General features: G+C 34.0%; 2 protein-coding genes across 2 annotated transcripts; both read right to left on the reverse strand.

Moving 5' to 3' along the window:
* Positions 1 to 2,204: 2,204 nt before the first annotated feature.
* LOC132565546 (uncharacterized) lies at positions 2,205 to 5,466 on the reverse strand. Its single transcript, XM_060230197.1, has 4 exons — positions 5,228 to 5,466; positions 4,635 to 4,735; positions 2,574 to 2,692; positions 2,205 to 2,288 (listed from the first exon to the last, which is right to left on the reverse strand). Exons 1-4 carry the CDS (start codon positions 5,464 to 5,466, stop codon positions 2,205 to 2,207), a joined length of 543 nt encoding a protein of 180 aa, XP_060086180.1.
* A 2,404-nt stretch (positions 5,467 to 7,870) lies between these two features.
* On the reverse strand, positions 7,871 to 20,949 carry LOC132565558 (sodium-dependent multivitamin transporter-like). Its single transcript, XM_060230208.1, has 11 exons — positions 20,946 to 20,949; positions 19,855 to 19,926; positions 18,879 to 19,144; positions 17,835 to 17,903; positions 14,266 to 14,317; positions 13,770 to 13,837; positions 12,758 to 12,838; positions 11,915 to 12,006; positions 11,232 to 11,369; positions 8,907 to 9,042; positions 7,871 to 7,915 (listed from the first exon to the last, which is right to left on the reverse strand). The coding sequence occupies exons 1-11, from the start codon at positions 20,947 to 20,949 to the stop codon at positions 7,871 to 7,873; spliced, it is 1,023 nt and encodes a 340-aa protein (XP_060086191.1).
* Between the last annotated feature and the right edge of the window lie 517 nt (positions 20,950 to 21,466).

A 21,466-nucleotide genomic window follows, 5' to 3' on the forward strand; every position in this document is an offset into this window, starting at 1 on the left:
ATTTCGTAAGCAGTGATATTAAACATAACATAGCGGGAAATACTTGTCCTTTGAGATATATACAGAGTTACTGTTCTTGGCGAGTGAACAGTTTCTTGTGCATGCAAGCCCGAGTTTGTTGAGTTTTCCGTCCGTTGTTCGCTATCGCTGAAAAATTAACTCTATTACTTTCGGCGAATTATAGTTGAAGTATTCATAAAAATGTACAATTAATTTCTAATTTAAAAGCAAACGTCAAAAAAGGTTATCGTGAAGTCAGGAGATAGTCCGTGACTGTATACCGAGATTACGCCTTGCAGGGGTTCCCCTGGTTTCGCGTTATAACTTTTCTTTTTCTCAGCCAATCGCATATTACTTTTAAAATGACGTAGGACAATTATCCATCATCTTAGTATACCAACCAATGAAATCGCTTTAATGAAACAAATGTCGTCATTTCGATCTAATTGAGAGTCGGGAAATTCCAACATAGGGAATTTCTTACCCCGGTATTTGTCACGACAAAGCCAGAGCTTCGCATGCTAAAATAAGAGCGCATATGAGTTTTGAATAATTTCTTGATATGAAAACAGTACACTTACTTCACAATAAACGAGAAAGAACTTACGAATAACTTGAAACTGTGTCTCCGTCCGGGCGACGAATCCGGGAGTGTTAATATTTCACGATATGCTTAATCAAATTGGTTAGATATATCGGACTTTTAATATTAAAGTATTCCATATATTGATTGGTACAATGACTAGCTTCGTCGGAAATGAGCAGTGCTTACTGCGTATATTCTGAATCTATAGCGAACGTACTTGCTTCTAGTTGATATTCGGCTACCAGTTGCATGCCTAAATGTTCTAGATAAAACATAACCCTTTGCATCGTTTGTTTTATTAATTTTGAAATACATCGAACAATAACTGACCCAGAACTCTTCACACTGTTCAGACCTTACTTTGTCGCAAATGTTATTGTTCTTGGGACACCTACTAGGCACTAGGCGTTAGGATACATATGTGGTTCGAAAATTAGTAAAATTGACTGTTTTATTTCATGTTACTGCGTCAGTCCGGTTAAAACAGCTCGTAATTAACGATTGTATGACAGTTTTATACCAAGAGTTGTAGTTCTGACTGAGGCCATTCAATACAACAATAAAATGTTAGTATTCTTCTTTTATCCGGGTAATTTTTTTACAGCGATATTTCTATTGTTTACCGAGATAAAAAAAATTCCAATTTGTAATATTTCTTGTCAACCATATCACCATTCAATCGAATACAGTGTCATTATTTTCCTTCGTGCGACATCCATGTCTGTCGAAATGACTCACCAAACTGTATTTGTGGAGTCTTTATTAAACGAAATATATATATATACATATAACATTTATAATAACATTTACATGTATTATTGCATTGATAAATTCTATTAATAAAATCATTTTGATGAATTCCGTCTCATTATAGCAATACAAGACAACCATTCTGATTATTCTATTGAAATCAATTAACATAGTTTGAAAGAAAAATAGAACCCCGGTTCTCAAACGTCAATAGTTGGTTCTCCTCCTCCTTTTGTGTATATATTAGATATTTTGAGTGCCTTGTCAAAATAATTCGTTGAGTCAAATATGAAGAAATAATACGAATGTCTCAAAAGGGGTAACGTGCTAAAGGAATCAATACATATACAAATTTCTGAAACAGCGCCCCCTACCGAAAGCGAGTCATCAACTTAACATTTCCAAAAATATAAGTGTAGTCCACCAAGACTTTTGAGACTTACTTTACCAGAGTTTCGGCATTGTTGAGCAATGGTTTTGTTGAAGCCAAAAGTGATGGACGACACAAACAAACGACACATTTTGCAAACGAATTTATTTGTTAATATATTACAAAAATCAATATATGCGACACAATGGCATCAACTGTATGCATCAGTCTTGTCATTCTTCAAGATTTTAAAACGGAAGGACAAACCCAAATACAGATATTAGGAAAAAGAAATGCTTACCCAGAATCCTTTACTGCCCTCTTCAATTCTTATGTTTTGTATAATCATATATGTAATGCTGGTTGCTTTTGTATGCATTCATATGCGTGATATATACTAATGTATTTGTATATTAAGTACATATTACCTATTCTAAATCTTTGCGATGTAATTGTTCATTGACATTATCATGGCCATCGTTTGAATTGATCTCCCGTCTAGAACATCTCCACTTCGACGTTCAGATTCTCAGCCAATTCAGATTGTTTCGTATCTTCCAATTGTTCTAGCCAGCGTTTTCTCTGGAATGAGTTAGTTGAAATATAAATATAATTTTGTTGCCATTTTGTTTTGATTATCAGTGTATTTGCATATTTTATAGAAAAAAAACTTACACTTCTTTTTACTATTTATGACATCAAAACATCTGAACAACTGAATAATTTCGTTCTTAAAGAAGTCTACACCAATAATTAATCTAAGACTGATTTAAAGTATTGTGAGTTCAGCAGTTATACATACCAAAGAACAGGATCGTACGTCTTCATGAACTAATTAAATGATATTATACATTATTTTGAAAATACCTTTCCAAAATCTACTCCAAACTCCAGATATTGACGAGCCTTCTTTGGCAGATACGGAAAGACTTGATCACCAAGAGGCAATATGTATCTCACGTCTACCTCCTCTGCCGATGGATGTCCTGAAATCATGTTTCGGTGATGTTTGATTTTATCCTTGACCAACGTCATTATCAACATGATGTTTAATAGGTAATATCCAACTTGTAGAATACGAACTGTCATTGAAAGGCTGCTTAAGCGATGCATTGACAGGAAAATCAGAGACAGAATAATTGCCTGGTCTATTTCATCTGATTAACCCGATGCAATGTGCTGTGTTCTACTTGTAGAGTACAGGTATGCACAAATGTTAACTTCCAACACCAAAAAACCTCTAAAGTCCTATATATCTAGTTGTAAACAGATCACCGTGAAACATACATGTCTTAAACCTCCAGATGTAATTAGTCATCGCTAAAGATATCTGTATAAAACCGTAGTTTAACAGCTATGAATGGTCAATTGATGTTTTCGTAACGGAGGAAGTAGGTCAATGATTTTTTTCCAAACCACTGCGTGCAAATTTGAAAACACGATCCGTAAAATTTGTATGTTGATCGCATTGAACAACCGTGGACATCCAGTGTATATTGACAAGGTTTATTATTGAAGAAGCTGGTGTCTACCTCAATGAACAACTATCGGGAGGCCTGCGGCATGCCTAAGGACACACTTACGTCCGATCAATTTCTCAGCTTACTGAGAAGCACAAACTGTCAAGGGTAGGAAGCATCAGACATCTGAGATATTCATCTACGATTACTGAGGCCGACGTTCTAGTTATGGCAGCAGTACACTCACTATGTACTCAATAAAAACATTCATAGTGGTTATATGTGGTCATGTTGCGAAGGATTTCCGAGTTGGAATTTGCTGGAACGTAAGTAGTTTGTAAACTGTCAATACTGCCAAGTATTGTTGATTTTTAAGCCATGTGCTCAGAAATAAATGTCTTCTAAAAAGGTGTAGTGTTAGGTTTGAATTAGTAGTGTTTTTGTATTTTTAGCATTTTTTTCAGTTGGTAACCATGACAATCACATGTCAGAAATCAGAGGATTTTTATATTTACACAAATATTATCTCTCTTTTATTAAGGAAGTTGTTGTGTAGTTAATAAATATATATACATGTAATGATGCATTTTCTATAACTGCTATACCTGACTATCTCAAACATGACCAATAATTTCAGGAAAAATGCTACCTGCTACCTACGCGTCCGTCACCAACTTTCATGAAGGTTCTGTTTTGCCAAGCATATCATACTCATTATTGTTTTACAATATAGATACAATGGCAGCTGTGACAGGTGTAAAAACGACTGAATTACTGATTTATTGATATTAAAATAAGCATACCAATTTTTGCAGAAGGGACATAACTTTATGATTAATTGTACAAATGAACTAATTAATACCCATGTAAAACCTTATGAGGGTAGTTCTGTGCGAAAGGTCATACTGAAATCATCACACAAAGACAGTTATGCACGGTTGGAATGAGTGGGCGTAACTTGAGTGAATGAGGATTATATCAGTGAAATGTCGTTAAATGTTGTATTGAAAGCGTACGAGGAGTCGTCAGGGAAAGTCTACAATCAAAAACGCATTTTCGAATGAATATAATCAGATCCAAAAGCTAAACGAAGGTGCAAAACCTCAGAATTCAGATTATAATCAGATATAATCAATATATATATATACGGAAATTTCGTGTTAGTTGTTAAGAAAAAAGTAGGAGGGGTTATCGCAAAGTCCTAGTTAACGACGGAAAGAACATCTTATCTCAGTAAATCCCACTAAATTCGTTGAATGTGGTAAAATGATAATTTCGTAGGGCTTAATCAACCATTTCACCAATTTTCGTGTTTCTGAGAACCAATGTTCTGTCGATTTATACGAAATTGCGCAAAAACAACATGCACTGGTTAAGGTTCATAAAGATATTCATGGTGCTATCTTGCGTTTCTTTATTATTAGATTGATATAAAAATACTAATCATAATCACAACCCCAGGACGTACCTGTGATATAGCTTACAAAAGCACCGAGGGCGATAGCCATCACACACCCAATAGTACCAAACCATCGGAACGAGACCGAATACAGCTTGTCCAGGCCTTGCCTTATTACGTGAAACAGAAACAGCAAGAAAACACCAACATGTCAACAGAATTATAATAAAAAGTCCAATTCTATAAATAACAAAAAGACGATACCAACACGTCAACATAATCCAAACTCAAATTCAATACAACTAAAACAATATGGACAAAAGGACGATTTACATGGAGACGCCTGATAACGTACATTGAGAATAAGACCATATGTTCCATAAGAGCAAGCGTCTTCTGAGGAAAACTCATATGGTTGTGAAAGCGAAAAAGTACTAATTCACGTCCCATTAAGAAACAATAAAAGTGTATACATCACAACTTCAGCATAAGACTATCAAAGCATTTATAATGAATCATTTTAGTGTTTGTGACTGCTTCACATACAAACTTAGATTAAAATTAATAGTCACTAGTGAGAATGTTACAAATGTATGCTTTCTCTTATAATGAAATCAGAAAAGTTCATAGCTTTTTGTGAATAAATGATAAAATAAATTTACGGCTCATATGCTGTGAAAACCTCCATTTCCTGGTTGTAAACAGCAATCCTCACAGATAAATTACTGGAAGAAAATATCGTATCGTTGCTATTGGTAGACCAATTTCCAAAGCTTGTAGTGTTTGTGTATAATATTGACTCATCCAGACATTTATCTGTAGGGTTTGGAGGCAGCCAGGGCTGGCTTGGTGCAGACGTGAAGAAGTTTAATCCGAGAGATATCCACAAAACAAACATCATCGATAGTATTCCTCCGATAAGGAATCCCTTTAACAGAGAGAGAATTTACACGTTGATAACTTTACATGATAATAAAATCACATGTTCTATAAATGACGGAATTTGTACATGGTAAGATATAACTAAAACAAAGAAATAGCTCTCAATAGAATTGTGTAGTTGTTGAAAGACTTGTACAGAAATAGTTCTTCATGTACACAATGTCGTAAAAGGAATTTATAATGGCAAGAATGATCCTTATTAAAGCAGAATTTCGTCTCTTCAATATAGGTTGAAAGCTGGTCATTCCAGACTTCTGTAATTATTGTGACCAAGCATTTCAGTTTCAAGAGCAGAAGTGAGACAAACCAGGTTCTGTCTGGTTGTGGTACTAGGATTGACCAAGTATGGCAGGTGTCGTCGATGAAGTAAGAGATGATTTCTACTCCGAAATCACTGGTCTAATATTTTTGTAATTGTTTAGGGATCGCTGAATAATACTTTCTTTGGTTGACATCATTGTATATTGCTTGTTGATTTAGAAAGACCTAAACCAGTCAAATAAATAATTCTTTGGGATTTCAATATAGGATATTGAATTTAATATTATAACCTGTGTACATACACGTGAACCGTTGTCACTTTTGATCGGCATAATGACGGGCATGGAATGCTTAAATAGCTTAAATTCTATCAACAAGGCTTATCGTATTATTAACCTCAATGGACTGCACAAAGGAAAACAAATTCAAACAACAAGATTTATGTTAGAGCCATTGTTTTAAACACATGCAATTAGATAAAACCCATAGAATAGATACAGTAGAACCAAATCATGAAGTAAACTACATCATGCCGTTGCAAAGGTTCTACATTTGGTAAATCGCGCAAATTTAGGAGGTTACCGAGGACAATTGGTCAAAGAGAAATAAAAAATAAAAAGTTCATAGTAGTTGACAGTGAATACATTTACCAATTGAATTGATTAAACTGAAATCAGCTTAAGATAACATTGCCAATATTTATGTATTGTGCCGAAAATGATTTTAATCCTACCTTTTTAGTAGCCCACGGGCAAAATATACTCAAGAGAAACATGCCAGAAAGTGGCCCGGCAAAACAGGTGAGGAATGAACCGCTTATCTGAGGAAAAAGGAAATATATCCTTGGATTGTTATTTCGTTGGAATATGAATGGCAGCATGTACAATAAGAATTATCAGTTTTATAAATGTCCAATAGATATTTAAAAAGGAAAATGAATTGATCTTTGATTGGTCGGTTGGCGAAGTGTTGTAATACATCCGCTTTCCACCTAGAAGACGTGAAAAGGTATGGTGTCACCTACCCGACCACGTAGGTTATCCCCGGGTACTGACGTGAAAAGGTATGGTGTCACCTACCCGACCACGTGGGTTATCCACAGGTACTCCGGTTTCCTCCTATATTAAGACTTGCGCACTTTCGAGCAAGCCAACAAGAGTGATCGATATAAGCTTAAAACTTGTATTGCAAGTACTGTAAAATAGTTGAAGCTATTATATCTTACATCTTGGACGTTGATATCGTAATCAGCTAATCAATTGTTTCCCCAAAGTATATAAACAAATGCCACAAAGAATTGAATAATGATTTCAAAGCATATGAAAGGAATATATACCGTTTGAATGTCCATGTCTTTCCATGTTAAACTGTACGATTAATGGGTGAAACTTTAGCTTTGCTCTCACTTTGAGAACGTGACACTAATTTCAGTCACCGACAGCTCCATATGATTTGTGAAATGTATGTGATGAATTACAATTAGATATCATAATTCAAGTTGTATGACTTTTTCATTGTGCTTATTTCAATAGTAAATGTGAAATACTTGATGAGAAAACATGGTTATGTGGTATCAAGAAACAGACAGCAATTCTCACGCACAAATATCAAGATGACATTAGTTAAAGGCGTAACTTCGTGTTTAGCGCAAATGCAGTAATTGATATAATGTATGCCGTGAAGACATCTGTTAATGGAGATAGGGGTAGGACATTTATACACATGTCTATTTTACGTATAAGTACACTTGTTAGACCTTGCTCTATATTCTGATAATAAAGATGACTGTAGACATTGGTAAGTTATCATTCAATATATAACTACGCACTCACCTGACTTAGTGATCCCGATACACTGGCTGTCAACGCCGTGATTGTTATAGAAAGCCCTCCATAGATTATAACTAAAATGTATGATTATTTCGTTACTGAACGACATCAATTTTATATAAAAATCAAACAACAACTTCGTCAAAATGATGTACTTGATAAAGACAATGTCCAAGAAAACACATAGAATTAGGAAACTCCATACCTGATAGCTTTGCGATGGCTGTGGCTTTCCCGTCGGACAAATGCTTATACCGGGGTTTGATGAAATCTTCAACTGTCTGAGCGCTCAAACAACTTAGTCCTGATGAAATGGTACTGTAAGAGGCGAAATAAGATACATAAAAACAGGTTTTAATTATAAGACTTCTATTTGTTTGTATTGATTCTTAACATTCTCAAAAGTTTTAAAATATCTTTCAGTAATAATTCTGAATAAGATTTACGGAAAATAATAGGTTTTGATGTACGCTATTCAATACTTTGATGAAGCAATTTTACCTTAAAGAGGCACTGAACAAAGAAGCAAGAAACAGTCCAGCGAGTCCAGGAACTCCATGGAATAATCTCACCACCATATATGGTAGTAACTGATATAAGACAAAACTAAATCAAAACTTTGAAATGATCTACCGTTACATTTTATGGTCGTAATTTCTTTGTGTGACATGAAGTTGGACATACTTGATACTCGTTAGTTTGCCTGTTCGTTTCGTTGTTGTATACCTTGTTCTCATTTGCGAACGTGACATCACTTAACTGGAATTGACCAAGGTTTACATGGCGGGTGAAACAGAAGACGCTTATTCTTCCGAAACACCTGGACTCATTCTCCTATAACTTTTTCAGGAGTCTCCGTGTAAATCTTTCTTTTGCCATAGTTTTATAATTTTTATGTTTGAATTATGATTATGTTGGCATTCTATTGATTTTTTTTATTGTAGCTTATACACAATCTCTATCACCAAATGTAATTTAACTATTCAGAGAACACCCTCATACACGCATCTTGATTTTGACTTTTGATTTCTTTGGATTTGGTTGCCTCCTAGGCTTCAAATATTCGGCCCTTAGCATCACTGACGAATCCTAGAAGGACAAAACAGCTTACAGCTGTAGTTTAATTCTTTGTTTGACTTTATCTCAGTCTAAATTATGAAATGGTGTCATCACTTGTGTGTCTTTTGTACAATATTCTAACTATAGTCTAAGGTAATAGGTAGTTTCGAATCTAAAGCAATGCACTCCACCAAAACCTATATTTATTTTATTTTTTGTATCTTATCAATTATAGAAGAAAGAAATTTACCTGGTTGGCATTCCTGATAATTCCAGCCTCTACAGGATCACATCCTACTATGTTGAAGTACGCAAACATCACAAGTCCCTCAATGTTTACGATAATACCAAATATGAGGAATACTGGTCCAGATAACCATAAAATTCTGGAAAAGGTAAAAAATCCCAGTTGCATTCATAACAAAGATAAAACCTTCCGTTAAATAAGCGAAGATATTAATTCTAACATAATTATAGATATATAAAACTATTTCAGTACCACAGAGAAAGAAAAAATCATCTGATTACTTTTTTTCAACATTTGTCAATCGTGACAACTTGGTCGAAGTCATCTATCTTACATACAGCTAAAGATAGAGACATAGCCTGTAGCCGTCCTATAAATACACAAAAGCTCTATGATAAACGTGCATTTATTCGAAGGCGACATGAATTTCATTCAGGAGAGTCACAGAGATAACAGATTGGATAGCAACAAGATTTAGAACATGTACGTATGATGAACAATAGAATATAAAAGAAATCTTTATGAAATATATATACATGATATATCTTTAAAATGGATGTACTTGCCCTATGCAATAAAGACTGAAAATGTATATATAACTTCTTATCTATTCATGCTGTCTGATGTTTATCTTTAGATCGCCAATTTGCAAATCTAATGAATTTTCAATCAACATTTATCACACTGTTATATGAATCTGGACGGGGATATTGAGTCAATGTGTCATCTCATGAAGACATCCTGTGGCATAGGAAAAACACTGTGTCATCTGATTATATCATGCTGTTATATAGATACATTACTGTGTTCTCTGATTATATCATCCTGTTATATAGATACAGCATTGTGTTCTCTGATTATATCATCCTGTTAAATAGATACATCATTGTGTCCTCTGATTATATCATCCTGTTATATAGATACATCATTCTGTACCTGAGGATTTACATTTCATATGTACCTGAGGATGTGTATTTTATATGTACCCGGGGATGTACATTCTATATGTACCCGAGGATGTACATTCTATATGTTCCCGAGAATGTATATTCTATATGTATCCGAGGATGTACATTTTATATGTACCCGAGGATGTGTATTTTAAATGTACCTGCGGATGTGTACATTCTATATGTACCCAAGGATGTACATTCTATATGTTCCCGAGGATGTATATTCTATATCTGATTATGGCATGTTCTTATATAAATACATTTTGAGTCCTCTGATTAAATCTTGCTGTTATATAAATACATCATTGTGTCCTCTGATTATATCATCCTGTTAAATAGATACATCATTGTGTCCTCTGATTATATCATCCTGTTATATAAATACATCATTGTGTCCTCTGATTATATCATCCTGTTATATAGATACATCATTGTGTCCTCTGATTATATCATCCTGTTAAATAGATAAATCAATATGAACTCTGATTACAGTTTTCTGTGTAGATAAATAATTGTGTACTCTAATTATATCAACTCCTTATAATTATGAAGGAAAAAGATAGTTGGCAAGACGTGTTTTAAATGAGATATCAATTCCAGATTGGCCACATGTTACATAACATTTGTACCTGAGGATTTACATTTTATATGCACCTGAGGATGTATATTTTATATGTACCTGAGGATGTATATTTTATATGTACCTGAGGATGTATATTTTATATGTACCCGAGGATGTACATTTTATATGTACCTGAGGATGTATATTTTATATGTACCTGGGGATGTACATTTTATATGCACCTGAGGATGTATATTTTATATGTACCTGAGGATGTATATTTTATATGTACCTGGGGATGTACATTTTATATGCACCTGAGGATGTATATTTTATATGTACCTGAGGATGTATATTTTATATGTACCTGAGGATGTATATTTTATATGTACCTGAGGATGTGTATTTTATATGTACCTGAGGATGTATATTTTATATGTACCTGAGGATGTATATTTTATATGTACCTGAGGATGTATATTTTATATGTACCTGAGGATGTGTATTTTATATGTACCTGAGGATGTGTATTTTATATGTACCCGAGGATGTACATTTTATATGTACCTGGGGATGTACATTTTATATGTACGTGAGGATGTTCATTTTATATGTACCCGAGGATGTACATTCTATAAGTAACCTAGGATGTATATTCTACATGTACCCGATGATGTACGTTTTATATGTATCCTAGGGCACAGGTCGAATTTGCCAATTTAAACCAAATGCAAAAAACTAATGACAGATAGATAATAAGTTGTATGTCCACGACTCTATCTGTTCATTATTAGGCTCGAGAAAAGTTCTTACTTTTTCGCTTCAGAAAATGTGTTGACAGAACTGATGCGCTGCACCGTTGCCTGATTGAAGGCCACTCCCATATACCCAATGATTGATCCCACAAAGAGAGGCCAAAATGTGTGACGGACCGTCGGGTCAGGATCAAAACTAAAATTCACAAAAAGTAGAAATTATATCACATACACTTCCATCTTGTATTGTCATGACTCATCAATTATCTATTTATCTAGGTCAGTATAGGATTGTACCGTATGGCCACACTACTTGGCTGATATCAATCGATTTTATTATATTTGTATGCACGATGCACCCCAGAACATATATTTCTTGTCAGTCTTTTTTCTGATAAATGTACACCGAAAAGTTGTGAACAATTTCCTTTCGGATTCCGATATATTTTCTCTAAAAACCTATTTAAATACTATGTTTCAATTCTTGTGACACCAGTTTGAATTATACTTGTCTACTTAAAACAATATCTCAGGTTTTGTTTAAAATCATATCGTAATTGTACATCGATTTGACATCTTTACATGATTTGTTTGGGTCGACACTTCAGCCAATATTTTGATCCCTAATGATGTAGTTTTCGCTTGTGTAGCTTTCCGAGCAATGATGAGTGTACCGTGTTTATTGTTTTAGTTTAAAATGTCTTTATATTCATAAAGTACTTTTTGCCGTTACATACTTACTTAAAGAAATTGATTCGGAGGTTATCGTAATTGATTTGTAAGACCTTTCCGAAGTCTCCTACATCCATGGTGCCCTTTAACAAAATGAAGCACTTGTAAGAAAACAAACAGAAAATACCAACATATGAACAGAATCATATTCCAAGCACGAATGCAATAAAACTAGGAATAAAATAAAAACAACAGAAAAAGATTACAAGGCGACACATGAAAAATACAGGGAGAATGAAATAAAGCGTGCCGGAAGAGTAAGCGTCTTCTGCTTAACCAAGGCAACAGCATAGTTAAATCTTGGTCAATCCTAGTAAGTAATGTCATGTTGTCAAATGAGAACAAGGTATACAACAAAAGAACCAACATGCTAACTAACGATTATCACACACGTCCAGCTTCATATCACACAAAGACAATAATATGGTACATTTTGGTTTGGTTACTTCTTTGCTCTCTTTATGCATTCTGTATTGTACTTGAGATGGAAATTGTTCGGGGTCTTCTTTTAAAGTGAATGGCAGAAATATAACATAGTACCAAACCTAAACTGGCTCTACATAGAGGAAAATAGTACAAATTATTTGTATATGTATTTTCATGTCTATTGTTGTTATTCCTTGCTGCCCGCCATATTGGAAAACAATGTGCGCATAGTTTGATCACGTATATCAGCTATATGAAGCTTTAGCTCGGAAATTGCGATCACAACATTTTGGAAGAACATCCATACGGTATCGATATAAGATTGTTCATTTTTATCAAAAGCTAGTTGATATTTCTGATGTCTGTTTACTCTGTTTTATATATGTATACACCACATATCAACTCTGTATCAGTCACAATAGATACCTTGACGATTACAACAATCATCCCAATTGTCATAATGAGGCATTGTAAAACATCTGTCCACACGACCGCTTTCAGGCCGCCCTGTACAGAAATAAAACAGAACAAAATGATAAATCTGTTCAACAAAAACCGCCTTAATTTTCCTCCGTACAAACGTATATATTGAGACGTTGTAGTAAATCAGTCCACACGACCGCCTTGAGTCATCCACGTCAGAGATATATTGAGACATTGGTGAACGTCTGTCCACACGAACCGCCTTAAATCTTCCACATACAGAGATATATTGAGACATTGGAATACGTCTGTCCACACGACCGCCTTGAGTCATCCACGTCAGAGATATATTGAGACATTGGAGTACGTCTGTCCACACGACCGCCTTGAGTCATCCACGTCAGAGATATATTGAGACATTGGAGTACGTCTGTCCACACGACCGCCTTGAGTCATCCACGTCAGAGATATATTGAGACATTGGAGTACGTCTGTCCACACGACCGCCTTGAGTAATCCACGTTAGAGACATATTGAGACATCGGAGTACGTCTGTCCAAACAACCGTCTTGAGATATCATCTTACGGAGAAATATTGAGATATTGTAGTACGTCTGTCGAAACAACCGCCTTTGATACGCCCTGTCCTGGTGTATACCATGTAATAGACGTTTGTGGTTCATATTGAATTTGTTTATTTTTTCTGCTGACATTCAGTGCTCAAGGATACCGCCCAAAACAGTTCAACGCTTTTAAGGAAAATTTTCAACTATTTTCATCATGTTACAAGGGAATGCAATTTCTACAAGGGAATGCAATTTCAAATTACTTAACTTATCCAAAGTGTTCTGTTGACAGTCACTGAGCTGGTTATACACAATTGACTTACGTAAGTTGACATCCTAGCCAAGTCATACATGGGTATGTATTATGAGTTATTAATTTAAACGTTAACGATTTAATACGCTGATTGAAATTTTATGTGATGACTATTTTATAATGACAACAAACTTACTATAGAGGTGTAAATGATGGCTGTCCCTGCTACGGTGAATACAGAAGCCCAGAATGGAAAATCTGTCACTGAATACAAATAAATGTCATTATTATGTAAAACCTTATATCAAAAAGGAAATAATATAACAACAACTAAAACCAATCTTAAATCGATCTTAAAATTGATAGATTGGTGGCAAAATATGAGCAAAAGGAAAATCCAACAGTGACTTTTGATTAATGCAAAAAGAAAAAGACCATGTAGTCCAGAAGGGTAACTGCGTTCTTCTTCTTTATCAACGACAATGATGATACTATACAATCTAGGTATGAATAAATTGAACAAAAATTACAATGAAGACATTTAAGCATAACCGTTATTATACAACCTAGTGGAAAGGATCCCTTGTTGGTCAAAATGTTAAGAAGGGAAATTTTGTTTCTGATTATTCATTTTAGTACGTATAAAGTATGTGACACACTTTTTCTGTTATTTTCATTTCTAATGAACTGACCTGCTTCTAAAGCTATAGCTGGGCCATAAAGAACAATCCCCATGTAAAATATCTACAACAAAAGCAGGCGAAGTTATTCAAGATTATCCGTAAAAGTATTTGTTCTAAATATCACAGAGGTGTAATTTTGATTAAATGTCTGTTTCATATGTTCCTCAAACATAGTACTTAAATGCAAGAATATCTACATACGTGTTGAACATTATTCAGCTATTTATAACTTTTTTGTTTACCTGGGTACATTATTCCAAGATTCGAAGAAAGAATTAAATTCATTGGCTGGTGTTTGTGGAAATCTTATGGAGTTAATGAGCTTTCCCTCAATCTCTCGTCTGATTATGATAGGTAATTAGTGAAGGTACGAATACAGGACTATCAATATTTTACAGAAAGCTCAAGCCATACTTTGTACTGATGCATCCCAGGGTGATAACGTGATCCTTAATGATACGAGGGCTGATTGATGAAGCAGGGATGTCCTTTCTTCAGCTCTACTTTTCCCCGACTATCCAAGTCTGTGTACCCGAAGACTGGTGTCATATGACTAGTTTATGGCGACAAGGTAGCACTCTAAATTAAACAAGGCAAGTGGCTTTTGCGAAATGGAAAAACAATCACTGGAACCGCAGTGATTCAATATTTGCATAAAAGGTCTAGCACCTAAGAATATCCATTCTGATACGGTAGCTACACTAAGGAATGATGCCCCTTCATATGCTACAGTGAGAAGTTAGGTGGCGGAAATCGAGAGTGGTAAGTAGAGCCTAGACCCCCATCCTTGAAGGTTATGACCTCATTTTTCAGGTATATTGACAGTATTCTGATGGAAGATTATCTTCAGAAGGGACAAACAACCAACGCCACGTATTTTGCATCAACTATTAACTATTATATCATTATTATAGTTAAGAGAAAACATTTAACTCAAGTGCCGCGGAAAACTCAATAAAGGTGTGTTGTTCAACCAGGACAATGCGCCTGTTCACATGTCTATCATTCTCATTACGGCCTTTAACGATTGTGGTTTTGAATTGATTTGATTGAGCATCCGCCTTTTTCGCCTGATCTTGCTCCAACAGACTTTCATCTATTTCCAAAATTGAAAAGAAATGCCATTCCTAGTACAAACAATCGGTCAGGTGATACCGTCATTCATGCAGTGGATGCCTTTCAAAACGGCCAAGAAAAATACTTCTCTAAAAGTGGTATTGAGGTCCTTAAACATCGCTTGAAAAGTCTATAGATAGTGAATGGGATTATATTGAAAAATAATGCAATATGTCCACCAAAAGTCAAATCCTTAAATGTGAAGCTCATAACTTATCAATCAGCCCTCATACACAGCAATGTTGCCTGTAATTGTTAAATATATGAAAATATCATATCAACGTCAGACTCAATTTAACAGCATGATATCCTCTGCGGTCTATGACTGCGGACCCGATAGGTAGAGGCATATTCAAGGGTTATTGTTATATAAAGGACACACACTTAACTAGCACCACTTAATACAAATTTAGAATCAGGCAGAGTAGAACTAAACTATCAATTTAACTGCATCATACTCGTGTTTCATACTTCTAGGACGCGTCCGTGATGCTGAGGGGATCAATTCTGAAGCCAAGGAGGCGACTGTGGAAAATCCAATAAGATCGAATGAATTGTTAAAATCTAGATGGTAAGATGTACTAGCCTCATAGTTTAATAAATACCGTAATTTCGATTTATTGCTTTGATACTCATTGATATGAAAAAGATCTTTTGCAATCTTACGCCAATGAAAATCGAGAACACAAATTATCCGATTAAATTGATAAATAATTAAGCCCATTACAAAAAGACACAAAACCTGACAACTGAAGGGTTTGGTTACATATGACACGACCTTCAGTTGCATGGTAAACGAATGTGGAGCTAACACGTTAAACATTTCAAAGGGATTATTGTCATTAAAAGCGATAACCATACTTTCAGCTGCGTAGTAACTTGTCACGTATTAAACGTTCTTTGAACGTTATACGCAAATTTAGACTTTTAGTGACATGAATAAATAACATTGAATTTACATTGAAAACTAATTTTGGATTTACATATTCTAATCAATGTAATTTTTTTTGTATCCTTGACTCATGATGCGTACTCGTGAAAGATACTAAAATATTAGACACACATGTAGAATATATTTGTAATAACTGATGACACCATTAGATATAATCTACATATAAGTTTAGAAGTACGTCTTGGACATGTGTCTATTTTGAACCGTGCCATTACTTAAGATGAATCGTAACATAGCCTGGAGTACCTCAGGTACAAAAAGACGATATATTATTTTTATTTATATAGTTTTATTACGGTTCTTGATACTAAATTATAAAATATTATAATTTGAGGTGATGCATCGTCATGTCATATTTGTATTACCTTGTGTATATTAGTAGATTATATTCTTTTATTTTCTACAATATATAATTATCTCTAATCCTACATCAGTGTGTTATACCTTATCATATATTATCACTATATGCAGTATAAATGTGTATAATATCATATGAAATGAGTATTAACGTGGATAATTCATTATGATATACGCAGTGTGGTGCTTTGTCATAGTATCATTGTGCTATGTTTATTATTATTACAAACTAGCCGGAAATAGATATTTATATTTTATTTCTGTAAAAAAAATAATAAAAATGTAAAAGAAATAAAAACAGCTGCGTTTTAGCCTGTTTCTATTTATAGACTATAATTTCAATTCATTTTAATTAATATAATAGGAAAATGTACACAATCATCGTACTATCTCTCCGTCCTCGGCTCACGTAAATAAGAGCTGAGGTTATCAGTATATTAGTTACAGCATTTATTCAGCTACCAAAAAGCGTCGTGCAACATACATACAGAAATATTGTAAATATCCATGATAGTGAAAAATAGTACATTCTAGTAATATTGGTTTGGATCAAGCTTAACTCATCTTCAATTACTTAATAATATTTAATATATATATCAAATATTTACTAAAGGTTTGTTAAAGAAGGCTTGGCTTGGAACCTAAATAGCGTATATTTCAGTCAATAAAACTTGCACAATGTCCCTGTCTTATCAGGTCATCTAATCTATTAAAGTTGTATTTAGACCAGTTGTTTCATATTTGTTACGGCCATTAACATACATATTAGCGTTATCTTATGAATATTTCATAAGTAGTTCTGATACCATGTGATCTGTGCTGAAGTAGCAATAATCCTATTGATTACCTGCCTTACATCAATAGTAAGAAAACTTATAGACAGTACATCCCTGTAATGAACACAATGACACGACACCTTTACACAAAGTACATATGAAGTCTTTCTTGGTCAATAATCCACGATATCAGTAAACAATGAAGACAATACCAAAGCATGCAAAGTCACGAAATGGTTTTTCAAACATAAATGAAATAATAAAAAAAATGCTGGAAAGTATCTTCTTGTGAACGTATTCGATATAAAAATATGCACAGTGTTACAAAAAAACATTGAAGAGTTTAAGGAAGTACTAGAAATATGAATTTTACTCACGTAATACAACATTCCAATAACAGTACCTAGTGTGCGTGGTGTTTTGCTTTTATATCGCAGTTCGAAATACTGAAACATAAACAGATATACTATGATAGCTTGTGGTCTAGATTTTATGCGAGTGAAATGTCAAAATTAATTATTTCACATGACTACCACGAAGATGAAATAAATCATAAAAAAAAACCACCGTGCACGTGCATATTATTTCAAATTCGCTTTAGATTATTAATCTGTTTATTTTCCAAATACATATTGAATAAAAGATAGATAAGTGGTACATTGTTCTGTTGACTCCCAAATACACGGAGATGATGCTAGGGGGTCAACGCGTTGTAGATTCAGAAGAGTAGCTATACATATTTTTTTATTGCTTTTGTCAATATCACTAAAGGGCATATATTGTAGAAGTCACCAATATTTTCTTCCGTATAAACCTATTAACAAATTCTCGAGGATTATAATTTGAACATTACTCATGAATCACGGTACAAATGAAAATTGAATCGCGTTCTAAAGTTTTAATTAATAAGAATTTCTCATGAGATAATACGAAAAGTCGTTTGGTATGTTTCATATCAAAGGGAGATAACAAAGCAGTCAACAATGCTCAAGTAACCAACATGACACGACGTCATTTTTTTCAAAAAACTGCTGATCGGAGTTAACAAAAGATATATCATTTCTGTCGTCAGAATTCCTATTATGGATTTGGCTATTACCTGCAATGTGAATAAACGACTTTTTGTCAAGGTGTAAGAGAATCGATATATTGTTAAAGAGGCGGAATAGCTTCAATTATGGTCACTGCCAACGCATGTCGTTTTGTCTTGTTAAGTGAGTTTAAAGTTAGATATAACAGATTATTTCCATGTATTGTCCGAAGCCTAATTTGATATATAATATCTAGAACTAGCCAACTTAGGGGTACATTTTTTGGTCGTCAATATTCGTGGATGTTTTTTCATTTGGAACGGATAAAATAATTTGTTTATTAAATTATTAATACACTATTTACTGTTTATTTATTCTTGGTTACATTACCTCAAATACACTCGTGAGCTTGAGAGGATGAAATAATGGAACTGCTACTCGTGTGGCAAACAGCATGGTTATCATCAACCCCACACTGGCCCAAATAAGATCACCGCCATAAATATAAATTTCTGCGGGGAAACCCAGAACCAGAATAGAGGACTCAAAGGATACTACGAGTGAGAACGCGACCGGTAACATCTTCAGCCGTCGATTCCCAACCAGATACTCCAGGGTTGTCTTTTGTCCTCCACCGGAACAGGCGGAATACACACCTACAGTAGTATATAAATGTACAATTCCTAGCATATAAAGGCATGCAACGATAAAGAAGTTATACATTTTTGAAATATACAAGGTTTTATGGTGGGAATGTAATACATAAATAACAGTGTTTACATGTTTAATCAATGTGTATAAATGTGCCGATCTTACTTTATTGGAATTTGATCAATAATTTTATTCATGTGTTGTCTTCACTTACTTAATGTTAAAGCATTCAAAGACAACAAAGAAAATAGAAACATGTGAGTAATATCAAACTTCAAATGTTAATTAAAAACAAGAAAATGACAATATGTCAACAATATAATATTCCAAATTCAAATTCAATTAAAAAACAACAAGAAAATAGCAACACGTCAACAATTCAGAATTTAATAAAAAACAAAAAAACAAAAATATATCTTATCTTGCATACTATATATATAACCGTATCCTGACCATAGACAACATAAGATTTTAGATATTTTTTCTTATGGGATTCAACAACACATATTGACTGTACACATTGATTCCATAAAACACGTCATCAAACTTATTCCCAAAACCATTGAATACTGATCGGACAAATGATCTCAACATACTAGGAAAGTGAAATATCACTTACGATAAAAAAGGAAAAAATGCAAACATGGTTTCATTAAAAGAATGCTTGATATCCATAGATAATAATCTTTTCGAGAACGAGGCTATCGCAACTCACCTATCCCTATGGAAAATGATATCATTCCAGCAAATATGACGTAGTCTATAACATGGAAGCCAAACTCTGACGCTGAAAGGGAATTAATTTTAAGTACGCAATCATGAGCGCATTATGGTGGGAATGGGATCCTAAAAGGGCATATTGAAAGATCGTGAAATCCGATCTTAGTCGATACATATTAACAGTAATTGCTTTCTACCCTGTTTACGAAAATAGAATGTCATAGAAATGATAAGGAACTTTTATGGAACAAATGGAAATTCTCACCACAGACTTAGATATTGATATCTTAATCCTGACCAAGAATATATATATATATATATATATATATGTGTGTGTGTGTGTGTGTGTGTGTGTGTGGGTGTGTGTGTGTTTAGAATACATGGTCAGTGTCTCAAAATATAAGCTGTATTTTGGAGAGGAGAGGGTGGAGAAAGACATAAGTGGAGAGTATCACTTTTGTCTTCCTCCTCACTCGCCAAAATACAACTTATATTTTAAGACACTGACCATGTATAACGTTTTCCCTGCAGCATTGATTGAAAACGTCAGCAGTTTAGTTGTTTAATCCTTTTTTCTATCATTAACGCTGATTTTTGACTGAAGACATTCGCCAAAATAATTGCTCCGCCCTGAAATGTAGTTTGAAAGTTTGAACAGATATGACAGCGATTTTATTAATTTTCGTAAATAAACTAATTAATTACAACAAGGAAAATCTCTTATTTCAACAGGAATATACATATTTCTATACGTAATATTTAAGTGAATTCAGAAAAAATAAATCTGTCAAATTACCACACATGCTAAAATACAGCTGTTTTCCGTCATTGCCGAATACAGCAAAATTATATCTGACAGGTGTATTCCGACAATGACAGTGCCAGTTACATGATAGAAATATCTTTATCCTGACCTCAGATTTAAAAACATCGATATCTTTTTCCTAACAACAAACGTATATATATGTATCTGTGTCCTGATCTCTTACGTGAATATAAGACAAAAACAAATATTACTGACCACAAAAAGGGGGGAAAAGTCCTCATAATTAAACGATATTTAAAAAAAATAAAAAAGATACTTACGCATGTTGGGATTCTAATTGTCTTTCCCTTCTAAACTAGACAAATGGGTATACATGGAATGTCTTATTATACTTTACACTGCTTATCAGACTAATGCAGTTTATTCCGTGTCACGAAAATTCGTACAAAACTATTACAAGGTTTTGTTTGTTAACAGTGCATCGACCATCTCTTTATAACACTAAACACTAACAGAAAAGCAAAGCCATGACTACACTGACTTTTTGACTCCGGTTGCTTAAAGATTAGTTCATGTTAACCAGTGGTTAGTGAAAACTCGAATTGTTCCCACTGAACAAACAGAGTCTTAAAAAGCAGACATAACACATAAAACGTAAATTTGACCTTTCTCAATTAATTCATAGCAGTGAATATTTTAAGAGTGCAAGCAATTTTGTTTTCTCACAATTAAAAAATCCACAAACCAATGGTTATCTCTAACCAGTCTTTGAACAACTGGGGCCTGGTCACCAAATCTGACCTTAGATAAATGTTATATGCGAATAAGAATATATTACCTC

Source organism: Ylistrum balloti, unplaced genomic scaffold (assembly GCF_031769215.1).
Source record: "Ylistrum balloti isolate Yb309-2 unplaced genomic scaffold, AGI_CSIRO_Ybal_v1 Utg369576, whole genome shotgun sequence".
Classification (NCBI taxonomy): domain Eukaryota; kingdom Metazoa; phylum Mollusca; class Bivalvia; order Pectinida; family Pectinidae; genus Ylistrum; species Ylistrum balloti.